Genomic DNA, 13,595 nt, shown 5'->3' with positions numbered 1-13,595 from the left:
GAAACAATGCAAACATTTCAAAACCACCTCAATATTTTACATATAAAGTAATTATTCATTATAGCCAAGGTCCTTGGTATTCAACCTGCTGGCCAACCATGGCCCGCCAAAGCTTTTTCCAACACGTGCGACATTATTTTCTGGCCTACATTAATTTCTGGCCTATTTTCAATACTTTAAAAAAAGGGTTTTCTGTTAATAGAACCACGACCACCTACTTGCATTTAACAAGTGTCTGCTTTTTGAGTGCACGGTATATAGTGGTGTACATTTATACACATCTAGATGTGTATAAGAGACAGGTTGTGCACAGTACGTAGGATGGTCACCCGGTCACCCAGGTGAATCCATTCTAGCATCAAAAGCTCCCTATTAAAGGTGCAAGCGCTTCAAGATAGATCCTTGCAATCCCAACGGAGACTCTGCCGCAATTATTCTCACTTACTTAAACTTACATGCCCCCATCATAGGCTGGATCTGCCCCTGCTTTCCAAGAGTGCTTCTAACAGTCTCACAGAGCATCGGTGCAGATCTTAACATATGGAAAGTGGCCCTCAAAGATGAAATTATGAATGCAAATACTGTACATAAGGCAGCAGAGGCAACTGAGCTGTTAGATGCTCTGAGGGACACTGCCAAACTAAAGGCAGATGATATAAGCATCCTGTTAGAGACCATTAAGCTCACCGGTGTACTCAGTTTGCGGAACCACATCCCCAACTGTCCACGCCTTGATAATATCAAGATCACTCACTTCTCAAAGTTCAGGCAGTCTGTGGTGGCCTTTGGAATGCAACTCATCGACCGTGACATTAGGTTGATTGTACAGCGTTATGAGCTTCCTAGCCAATACAGTGACAAGTGGTCACTTATAATGGACTTGGAAGATAATCTCATACTGGCAGACGATGATAAGTTACTAGATGATTTCAAACATACCTTAGATAAGCTAGGACTGAGAAGACTCTGCCGACTGTTCTAATACAGTAAACGAAGTCCTGCAAAGCCAATCGGTTTGTAATTAGTGTCTGTTTCTCATTAGAAAATTATTTGTCCTTTGTTTTAAAATAAATATTGACCACATACACAAAATAATATCCTTTTGCAATTGGCACAGGAGCATGTCAACATAGCCAGTCGCTCCATTCTGATTTGTGGCATTTGTTTTTACTCGACATTATCTTTTAATGCACTAAATTTTATGTGATTGGTATTAACTTCGATTGGTATTTACCTGTATTCATTTTAATGTTCACTTACTGATACAGTGGCAGATTTAGAATGGTGTATGGCCCTCTCTATTTTTTGTTTAAAAAATGTAAATATTATGGAATATAACCATGCTAAATACCAAAAAAGGATCAAATACATCAAATTAACAAGAGTGCAAGAGCTCCAAGAAAGAGCCTTACAAACTAAAGCCTCTGCCCCAAGACTCTTGCCTGCTTAGTACATGCATTCCCCCTCCCCTTAACTAGCTTGATCTGCCCCTGCAGATGTTTATTACTACTGCAGATGCTTTCAATATACAGTACATGCTTGTGATGAGTTTCTTACTAGTCTCCAATCATTTTTAAATAAAATAAAAACATTTTTGATGTAAATCAATTGTTTTTGTAATGTGTTTTATATTGGACAAAATAAATGAAATGAATTGAAATGAAACATAATATAATTACTATGACCTATACAATACATGAGATTGGGATTACATTAAAACTAACCAAACAATTTGAGTACATCACTTGGCTTAAGCTGTTCACACCAGCTACTGGCTGTCTGATGGCTTCATTCAAGTCTAGCCACATTCATCTGCTTTGACACTCTTCATGCTTCTGTTAGAAACATGAGCCCTCTCGTTTGACAGTATACAGTACCTTCACCAGGGACTTTTATCTGTACAGTTAAAAGTCCTGGCCTCCTTACAGTCATACCTGCATTTGGCTGGTCTTCCTTTTGGTTGGCTTCCATTTACAAGGGATCCGAGTACAATATGTGGGTTTTGTATAGGTTTCGGATGCTACTGTCCTAGTTTAGGTTCTTAAGACTGGTGTAGCAATAGTTACTGCCTGTATTATAATTCTTTTTAATTCAGCAATTAATGTAACTTACCCTATCTGTGATTCCTCAATAGAGTGTACAGTGGATGAGCCGGAGTCTCAAAGTTTTGATGATGCACAGACACGTGTTGATGCAGATCTGGCAACTCAACTGTTTAATCAAACAAGATATCCTGAACCAAAATGACATGCGCATTCTGCCTGAAGTATTCCAGTTAACAGGTTTAAATCATTTGCAGCAATTCATCAAAGGATGCCCACAGGTGAAGGACATTCCAATTACTTTCTTTTCCAAGTTCCGACAGTCTGTAGTTGCCTTTGAAAGAGCACTAACTACAAATTTTGCTAGAGAGATCGAATATCGAATGTTTTAATACAGAAAAATTGTAGAAGAAAAAATGGGATCCCATCACGAAACTATAGAAATGGATCTCAAACTATAACGACGACGAATCAATAGAGAGCAAAATTCATTCATCATACAAGCACATATGTGTGTGATAAGTTAAGATAAATCTATCCAAATACAGCAAAAGCTGAAAACAATGCCTGGAACTTAGGGAATTATGCTCTATATGAGAGAAATCAAAGAGAAAATGGTTCATATATATACTGTATTGAGAGTATTTCTATTTTAATTTTAAAATTTTGAATTCATTATACTAAAATTGTTCTACATAAATAGACTGTATTTATAAGCATTTTCATTATTATTATTTCATTATTATTATTAGGAATCTGAGTGCGGAAATGTTGCCCAAATTGGGATTCGTACCCAGAATTTTCTGCTTTCTAAGCAGATGACTTACCCAGGGCTACTGGGATTTCCTTATTAGGAAATTGAATCTGATTTTAAGTAACATATACTACTTGTTTTGTATCCATACACACAAAATCATATATATAGATAATTGAAATTCAATTCGGTTTTATAATAATAATGTAATATAAAATTATAACTTTATTTCAAATTGATTCAAACAAATAACAAATTGTGACCAATGATGTGAAAATGCATGTTATTTACATATATCTATACATTTAATATGCAAAATTCACAGATAAAATCATCTAAAAATATTCACATATAAAAAAACATCTGACAACAGCAAAACTAACTATAAAAAAGGCATAAATTATAAAAATAAAGCTAAAAAGAGCAGAATTATCAAGGGCTGAAATAAGTCTTATTATGGTGGGTGGTTTATTTGTCGCAAATACGCAAATGGATGTTTATCAATGAATTAAGGAACAAGTCCTATGAAACTGGTATTTAAAAAAAAATAGTGATATACTGTATTACTAGAATTAAAGTTTCGGCCATGAGAGGCAGATTAAGAGGGGGACACGCCAGCCCCCTTATTTTTTACAAAAAAATTCAAACCCCAAACTGTCAATCTGACAACAATAGTAAAGGAACTTGTAGAAGTAAATAGGTGATGACATGGCTTTTAAACCACTACCGACCGTTATTCCCTCTTGTTTTTAGAAGAACAGAATCGTTATATTTTTTCAGGCTTGTAACACCTAGACTTTATCGGTGGGGTTGATTATGGACCCTGTTAGGTTTAATGCTATTTTTCAGGATGTCTTACGGTACTCTAAACAACAAAGCTTTGACAGTGCTTCACAGGTCTATTTGCAAAGTAATTAACATGCACACTTACAATGCAGGAAAGTCCATTCCCAACATCGGGGGAAAAAAATTGCTGGAAGATCCTCCTTAATGATATTTAACACAACATCGAGTGTGCTTGATTATTTTTGTCTAGGCATACGCTCCCTGTACTCAAGCGCATTACTCGTATCACTGTCAAATGGATCCACCACGCATGTCATCACCATAAGCAGAAATCTCATAATCATCATCATCATCAATTTAAGTAAAAGCCTCATCATCATTATCATCATCATTTTTCTGGGTCCTGTGAGAAAGCAGTAGATTCTCTAAGGTTTCCCATTTAATACATTTTCCATAATCTCACAGAATAATTTCTGAAATTGAAAGATACATAGTCCTTCAGACCCCTGAGAATGCAGGAATGTGCATATCTGAGCATATGGAAAACAAAATCTTCATCCTGTGGAGGGCCCGGACCCCCCCTAAATCCCACTACTACAACATCAAGTCTGCTTTGTTTCAAGGCCTTCACACTGCATCCCAACTCCTGGCTCCAGTCACAATGAAACTATCAGAAATTTGAAGAAATATAAAGTTTATATCATACCCCTGAGAATTCAGGAAAATGCATATCCAATCAATTAGGAAACAAAATGTTTCCAGGGGAGGACCCCGTAACCTCCTCTCCCTTCTAAAGCAGTGGCAAACTGTAGAGTAAAATGTAGTGTATGCTAGTGGCTACTAAAGGGTAAAGTGTTTGCCTATAGTCAAAGACTGCATTTTATAAAGTTAAAATACAAATATTTATTTGAATAAGGGCTCCTTCCACAGCCACATTTGAAATAAACGTATCCCTTAAATTAACGCCTTGGGGGTGTTTATTTTTCCTCGAATACACGCCCCCTAGATGATTGTACAAAAAATAATAGAAGCAACATCAATGTGAAAACATTGTTAACCAGCCATTAAGAAAATTTTTGGAAGACAAAATTTCTTGTACAAACATCTTTACTCATTGAAAATTCTAGAAAAATACTATGTTCTCCTTTAATCAATGTTATTTTGACTATGCATGCTCATTTTGGTTTTTGCCAACCACACAGAAATTTAAAAACAAGCAAAGCACATGCCAAAGTGAATTAAACTTCCGCCTAAATCATTAAAAACAACTGATGGCACATTCTATGCCTCTTGCTATTCAAGAATAGAACAGACTACTAAGCGAGAGCAGCATAAGCGTTAGTGAAAACTCTAAATATAAGTTGTGGAGTTGACGCTCTTATTCCTACCAGTATGCGTAACCCTACTCCCACCCTGCTTACAAAGCACCCCCACCTACCCACAGTCTCAGTATCTTAATGCATTGGCAAAACTTCATAATGTGACAGTGTACAGAAAATTCACTCCGTAGCACATGGACCAACATTTTCCCAACAATGTACTATCGGTGTACATCACAAAAAACCAATCGTACCCAATATCGGGCTGTGAAGATGATGTAATACCCCATACAAATTACCCCCTCACATTCCTATCTAAATGCATTGACCAAACTTTAAAGTAAACTATTATGACAGTACAGGAACAAAATCTGATATGTATACATTGGTAGTGGTGTTGTCAGACCTCAAGTTATACTTATTCCTTCTTAATGCTCTACCACTCCGCCCCCATCCTAAACCCCACTCATTTCCCTACTATATCATTTATGCGTTGACCAAGTATTCTAAAAGCCCAGTACTTTGACAGCCAGAAAAAGAAAAATTGACATTTTGCTCTGAGGTACAGATTTTTTCTCTGCTCCCCTTATCCATGCACCAATTCTCCCCTCCCCCCACCCAATGCCACGTCAATTTATAATACTGTACTGACTTTGGGAAAGCACATGCTGCTACAGAATATAAGTTGTGGTGTTGACATCCTTACCCTCACCAGTACACAAAAACCTACACTCCCTCCCCCATTTCATCCCTGCCAAACTTCAATATATTTTACTTATTTGCTTTAGTTACTAAACAGTATTTATAAGCTTAAATTAATATATTCATTTATACACTTTTTTTCCAAACAATTTATTGTAATATTAAATGTAAATTTATAATTTAATGAAAATTTATGTACCATGAGTTGATTTTGTGAATTTCTTATAATATATGGTGTAGAGTATAAACATGAGAGTAAACTGAAAAATAATGAAAACAGGAGAAATAAATGTGGGCGACCCCCACGAAAGACAAAAAGAAAATGAATGAACCATTAAACTTCCAATAATAGCCTGGGTTACTATTAGAGTATGGGTCGCTATTAGGCACCTGAAAATTATAAACCCCCATTTATTGATAAACTTAAAATCACAAATTTCCTCATCTTTTTTTTTTAACCCTAATATTTATAACTAATTATTTATTAATTAAATATAAATTTATAATTGATGTAAATTTACATATATAAATATGGTTAATAAAAATGAACAGCGAGTAATCCTTCTATTATAATTTAATAGGATTAAAAAATTTTCTAATAGATTGTATATAGCCGGAATTAGTTCTGACATAAGCAACCCTTGCTAAAAAGGTACGCTTTTTCCTTCAAAAGGCTTCTTATATACATGAATTGAATGGCCTATTCGAAGCATGAACCCCTGTACACCAAACCCAGTAGTGTTTCAATTTTAATTGTATGGAATACACTAAGAATACAATACACTTTCATGCATAGTGCAAGGTTGGGGTCGTAAGAGCATGGAGACTTTCATAGAATAGATCATAATCACTGCAAACTACCTAATGATATGAGGAGTGAATCCAGAAACGTTCTACCGGGGTGGGGAGAGTGTGGTGTGATGGGAGTCCACACACAAACTGTGATGGGACTGAGGTGAGCAAGTTTTAGATTTTGGCACCTCTAGATGCCAGGAAATGGCTGGGGACTTTTTCCACACAATATTAATGGCTATAAAAAAGAGAAAGAAACAAAAACAAAAAATCTGTAGTCTTCTTTTTGGCCTTTTTTTAACACTATTTTGTAAAATCGTTGGTAACGTCAGGGGCTATGTGTTGCATTCATCGTCAATCAGTGTTTATACAGAAAATTCAAAATTCTTATAAAATATAAGTTAAAAACAGAAATTAAGATTATATGAGTTAAAAACAAAAATTAAGATTAAGAAGATTAGCATTAGGAAGTAAATAGTACATACATCTATGTGGTTGGGAGAGGCATTGCGTGGGTGGGGAGGTAGGTGATTGGTGCATGGACAGAGGAGAGCAGAGAAAAAGAAATGTACCCTGAAGTTAATTTGCGAGTGTAAAATGTCTAGTTTTCTCTTCCTGGCTGTCAAAGTACTGAGCTTTTAGGATATTTTGGTATGGCATAAAAGAAATAGTAGGAATGTGACTGGGGATTTAAGGTTGGGGAGGGGTAGGGTAGAGCAATGAGGAGGAATAAGTATAACTTGAGGTCTGGCAACACCATTACTAATGTATACACATCAGATTTTGCTTGCTGTACTCTCATATTTTACTTTATTAAAGAAGTTTTGGTCAATGGATTAAGATTGGGGTTGGGGGTCATTACAATTTTTAGTTCCTATGCATGTAATGCAATAGGAACTATTGTAATCACTCCCAACCCCAATCTTAATATATATACATATATGTATATATATATATACATACATATATATATATATATATACGTATATATACTTCTAAAAGTCGTGTGTCATGCATAGGAACGTTGACGCCTGCAAGGCTCTGGTTGTTTAGAAAGTTTTGGCTAAGAAGTGCTAAATACAACGAAGAAAAGGCACAATAAAACGGATTTTTTTGGATTGCAGAGCATACCTTGCTTGCCTAGATGTCCGCCACTACTCTAAATTATATAACATTTGCCCCACCCCTTTCACCAAAATCTGGATCCGCCCCTGAATAGAGAACCATGTAGGTGGAATAAGATGAGATATTCTTTATTTATTTATTCTTGTATGAAAGACAGCAGCCATTATATGCTGAAATGATTTGTAATACAAAGTTTAAACAAATATAGAAATACTGTACGTCTATACAAAAACATTATATATACATCTATATAAACAAATCTATATTATTATTATTATTATTATTTGCTACAATTATAAATATACAGAGACCTGTTATGTACAATAAGAAAATATCAGTTAAATTGAAAAAAAAATTTTAACTTCTTTGAAAAGAACAGATTTGTAAATTTGTTGTGAGGTATGCTCAGGCCATCTGCGAATTTGCAACAATGGGCCACCCGCCTATTGGCTAGAGTAAAGTTGCACAGAGATAGTGCATCATGTGTTATAATTTCCTCGGCAAAGAAAAAAGGTAAATTATGTTGTTTGAAATAAAAACAGAACCAAAATACTGTATGTTGATTAAAAAAGAACCACCTTACACACATTATAATACATAAAATATGCAAGGAACATCTGCATAATATTAGTATAATAATATTTTATCTACTATTAATTGAAAAATTGTTATGATATTTTTATATTTTTTTGTAAATTGTTCAATTTGATTTTGAACATTTTTATATCCTTAGGTATTGTGTTAAGTTTTATAACTTTCTGAATATTTGTAAATCATCATAATGATAATCGTACTATAGAATGATACAATTTTTGTAAGATTTTTAGATATCAAATCTGCTATTTGTACACTTGTCCAGTTATCTGGTTTGCATTTTAATATGTGCTAATGTTTTGTGATTATTGTATATTGTTAACTCGCATGACTGAGATTGCTTACTGTCAAGCGCCTTAATCATTATGGAAAGGTGCTATATGAATTATAATTGTGATATTGATAATATATGAGGGAGTTTCTATAGAAATGCTTTCTCATAGTCCATAAATATAATGCAGAGTGGATGTTGTATTTGAGGAGTTCCTTTAGCTTGTTTGTGAATGGAATCAAGTGTTCATGTAGAGGTAGTACCTTTCACTGACTGTTGTGCAATATATAGCTGCTCCTTGGACACTGGTCCTCGCACAGGCAAATTCATGTTTAGGAAATGACCTTAACCTCTGGTAGCAACACCATTCCAGTTAAAACTTTCACAAGGAGAGCCTGTTCCTACAGATTTGGGCAGGTTTAGAGGGGTATACCTCCAAAAGTCCTCAGTGACGGAACAAACGAATGAAGATCTATGATCTCTCAATGGTAGAGCTGGCGGAAGAGGGCAGTTTCAGACGGACTGGCTGTAAAAGTGCTGCTCAAACTATGCGTGGGTTGATGCTAGTGCATTGCAGTCTCGTCGCTTTAGCCTGCATGTCAGGCCTATTTAGCAACACCACTGCCCACCGTAAATGGAGAAAGCCCTAGAAGTTTAAAACCAGTGGGTCGCCCTAAACTCAGTCAAAAAATTTTTTAATAGAATATTTCACCAGCGCCTATTAATATGAGAATTTGAGCATGGAATGTCAGGATCTTCCTTGATAGAAATTAGAATGACAACCGACCTCAAAAAGGAGCAGCCTTGTAGCCCAAGAACTGGTAAGATTGAACATAATGTTCCTGCCCTCAGTGAGACAAGACTTTGGAGTTAGTGAAATTGAAGAATCTGGATCAGGCTACAGCATATTTTTGGAAAGGAAAGGAAAGAGAACGCGATACTCATAAAGTTGGTTTTGTTGTGAAAACATAGTAAGGACTATCAATTTACTTGAACAGGCATTAATGAAAGACACATTACTCCCTGTGTCCCACTCTCTGGTGGTGAAAGCTTCTTAACTTACATCTCTGCATACACACCTACTCTTTCCAGAGTACAGTACCACCAAACAAACTCATCCTTCTTGGCGATTTCAATGCCAGAGTTGAAAAGAACTGCCTTCTTAGTTCCAGCCCCCAAACCGCTTTAAAACTACATGGATGTATCCTCCAAGCACTGGCTATCTTTGATTATAACATCACTCGCCAATTTAACAAGAAAGATATCACTGTCACCAAGACAGCAAGAAATGCTGATGACAGACAACAAACTTCTCATCAGTCGACTCAAAATTTCCGTTCATCGTAAACCACTTTTCTATTTTATGTGCTGGCCACGAAGAAATTTCAACACATCAAAACTTAAATATGAAGCTGAAGATTCCATGAATTCATCAAAGACCTGCTGGCAGACAGCCCCAACATCATTGGCTTCACGAAAAAAATTAAGAAATCATCAATGACAAAAGAGATGCTCGTCTAACCCTTAAAAAAAATCCAACATCATACATTAAAATAAAAAGACTGTCTTTGATTATATCATCACTCGCCAATTTAACAAGAAAGATATCACTGTCACCAAGACAGCAAGAAATGCTGATGACAGACAACAAACTTCTCATCAGTCGACTCAAAATTTCCGTTCATCGTAAACCACTTTTCCACTTTATGTGCTGGCCAAGAAGAAATTTCAACACATCAAAACTTAAATATGAAGCTGAAGATTCCATGAATTCATCAAAGACCTGCTGGCAGACAGCCCCAACATCATTGGCTTCACGAAAAAAATTAAGAAATCATCAATGACAAAAGAGATGCTCGTCTTACCCTTAAAAAGATCCAACCTCATACATTAAAATAAAAAGACTTAAAGTCTCAAGCAGGTATGTCAAAGTCAAATAAGAGAAATTCAAAATAACCGATGGCAAGCTTCTGAGCTGCAACAGTATGCAGGCACCAGATATCCTTTGCATGTACCAAAAACTGTACACCTAACAAAAAACTTAGCGGGTACACTGAAGACTTCCGACAACACCAACAACCTCACTGACAGCCAAAGGACATTCGACCGCTGGAAGGAACACTTCAGTACTCGCCTAAATAGGAACTCCACTGCAGTAGAGGATTGTGCTTCAACATCCTCCTCAACCATGGATGTCAAACCCTCCATCTTCCCGTAAAGTCAGTGATGCCGTCAAAAATATCCAGACAGGTCCAGACAACATTCACCTGGAACTTATCCAAAGTGGTGGTCAGTAATATAAGTTCAAAGCTATTCAATCTCATCCTGAGAATGTGGGAATTTCAAACAGTACCTGCAGATCTAAAGAATGCCCTTATCATCACCACATTTGTGGAAACTGTTGTGGCATTTCCCTCCTCTCGATCCTAGGGAAAAACCTTACCCAAATACTGCTCAACCACCTCATAGTGGTGTCGGAGAAAACATTGCTGGAATCTCAGTGTGAGTTTCGAACCTGCAGAGGAACAATTGACATGAAATTCTGTTCAAGACATTTGCAGGAAAATGCAGAGAACAGAAACCAATCTTCCTTTTCTTTTATGATTTCAAAAAGGCTTTCAACACTGTACCACTCATTGCCATGTGGATGGTCCTGAAGCGATTTGGCTGCCCTGATCATTTTGTGGCACTTATCTGGGCACTCTACAATCTTGATCACCAACAACCTAAAAAAGGTTTACGTAATTGCACCAACATCCTCAAACGAGAAAAAGCTGACGAATGTGATGGATGGTTGTGAAGCTAATCCAGTTCAGAGAGACTGATTGTTATCGAGGATATCACCAATCAGTTTGCAATTATCGTACTTTTAGCCTAGATCCAGTTGAAAATTAGCAGGAAAAGTACAGGAAAATGTATATTTGGTTTTTCTGAATCAGTATACCATACTCTCTGAAAAAATCCCCCTTCCTAGGGTAATTTTGGCCTAAAGAAATTTTGTCCTCCCTAGGGTAATTTTTGCCTAAAAAAATAAATTTAGACTAATTAAAATGGGGTTAGGGAAAATATATTTATGTTTTTAGCCATTTTTAAATATGCTATGGATTTAAAATGTTATACAAGAACTTGTCTAGTTTGTTACTATTCACTATCGTTAAACATTTTTAGAGCGTCACTTTTGGAGGGAAAAACTTTTTGTTGAGAGTTGATTAAATTAATTAAACGCAATTTGCGTTTTCTAAAGCGCTTAAACTAGTTACAGCTAGGTTATCTCAAAACTACATTGAATTACTATGAACTGAAAATGCACTTTCCTATGCAAGGTCCAAAGCTGTTGAGCGCCTGGACTCTTGGTCGATGAGAATTTTTATGCCTTAGCCTAAAATTGTGCTTTTAACCAAAATATTAGGGATTAGCAAGTTTATATATAGTCTGATGACTTTTCGTAACATCGACTGACATGGGTCTCCGTCAAGAGTCCCCCAAATGTCAACAATCAAACTCCCAAAAAGGAAGCTTTTACCTTTCTAAATTTAAACGTTCTACACTACATTTTTCTTCATTATCATCATTATTTTAATTATATTATCAGGATATTATAATATTGATAGATTTATTCTTATTATAATTATATTAGTAATATACTGATATTATTATCATTGATCATCATCACCTTAAGGCTATCATCATTATAATCCTCATCGTCATTATAATTCTTATCATGATGAGTATGCTGATGAAAAGGACAAGGATAATGATGAGGGAGAGAAGGAAGATAATGAGGTAGATTATAATGAGGATGGTGAGGAGGATAATAATCATCAATATTCATCATCATCATCCTTATTTTCCTCATCATCATCCTTCTCATTATAATCTACCTCACTGCTTTCCTTTTCCTGCTTATCATCTTCATCAATTATCATCATCCTTCTCATTATAATCTACCTCACTGCTTTCCTTTTTCTCATCCTCAACATACTCCTCATCAACATCTTTATCATGATTTTGATTTTTTAAATTTTGAGGATATCAAATAGCAGCATAAGCGGAATTGCATGGTATTTACATATATAAAACACAATACAAAAAGTTAAAACTTACACACACAAAAAAAAAACACATTTGTAGGCTATATTAAGAATGGAAAAATACATATACAATTAAATTGGAACCTTAATTAATAATTAAATTCTAATAATATCAATATGAAAATATTACATTTAACATACAAATTATTTCCTTATTAAATATTTAACAACAAAATTTTGAATATCATGAAAATATTTAATCAATATAAAAATAATAAATACTACAGGAATAAAAAGTTACTTAATTTTAGCTTGAAATTATTCAATTTAGGTGGCATTTACAAGTATGAAATACATTATCAATATAAATGCTGATTATTATTTTTATTATCTACAATTTCGTTTTCATAAGTACAAAAGTACAAACAGAAATATGCATAATTTTAAGTAAATATTATCAATATAAAAAAGAATTCATATTAAAAGCATATAAAAAGTGATTACAGCAAGTGAAATTGCACAGTCAGATTCATCAGAATTTATTTATTCATTCAAAATATAAAATGATAAGAACAGTAACACTAATATCAAGTAGACTAATAAGCATAAGAATAATAATATATGTATTTTAATAATATTATATAGAAACAGCCTAATATAAAATAGTGTATAGTAGGCTACTAATATATTAAGAATAACAGTAATAACAATACTAATTGTAATAATAAACTACATTTTTTTTAAATACTAAGCATAAGAATAGTCCAAATTTACTAAACACAGCATTGATAGCACCAATGAGTTGGTGGGGAGCGATGTACAGGCTGTCGTAACTTGCCTATGTAATCAACGTTATTTTGATTGCCAATCTCTAATATTTTGGTTTAATAGCACAATTTTGGGCCATGTAGTAAGCCATAGCAAACCATCCCTGACCTGGACTCTAGTCAACCCCTGAGTTTGGACCCAAACTGTTGGGCCCCATGTCGACAAATTTCTTGGGGCAACGACCGTAAACTATAATTATTTAACTAAGTTCTTGACATAAATATGTTTCATCTACCTAGATGATCCTAATGAGACCAAAGATTAGATTCTGGTCTATTAGAGCAAAATTACAGTATTTCGTTTCCCATTACACTTATATTGCAGTTTTTTCATTAAGTAAGTAAGTGTATA

General features: G+C 34.9%; 1 protein-coding gene across 1 annotated transcript in view; it reads left to right on the top strand.

Moving 5' to 3' along the window:
• The window catches only part of LOC117119185, a 33,820-nt gene extending 32,838 nt beyond the window's left edge, over positions 1–982 (top strand). Inside the window, exon 22 of the mRNA XM_033264005.1 lies at positions 471–982. Coding sequence (XP_033119896.1) covers positions 471–982 — 512 coding nt within the window. The remainder of the gene's footprint in view (positions 1–470) is intronic.
• The last annotated feature ends 12,613 nt before the right edge of the window (positions 983–13,595 follow it).

This window comes from Anneissia japonica, unplaced genomic scaffold, assembly GCF_011630105.1.
Source record: "Anneissia japonica isolate Jap-2015-1 unplaced genomic scaffold, ASM1163010v1 scaffold287863_len737641_cov155, whole genome shotgun sequence".
In the NCBI taxonomy this organism is placed as follows: Eukaryota; Metazoa; Echinodermata; class Crinoidea; order Comatulida; family Comatulidae; genus Anneissia; species Anneissia japonica.
This window is presented reverse-complemented; position numbering and strand designations above follow the sequence as displayed.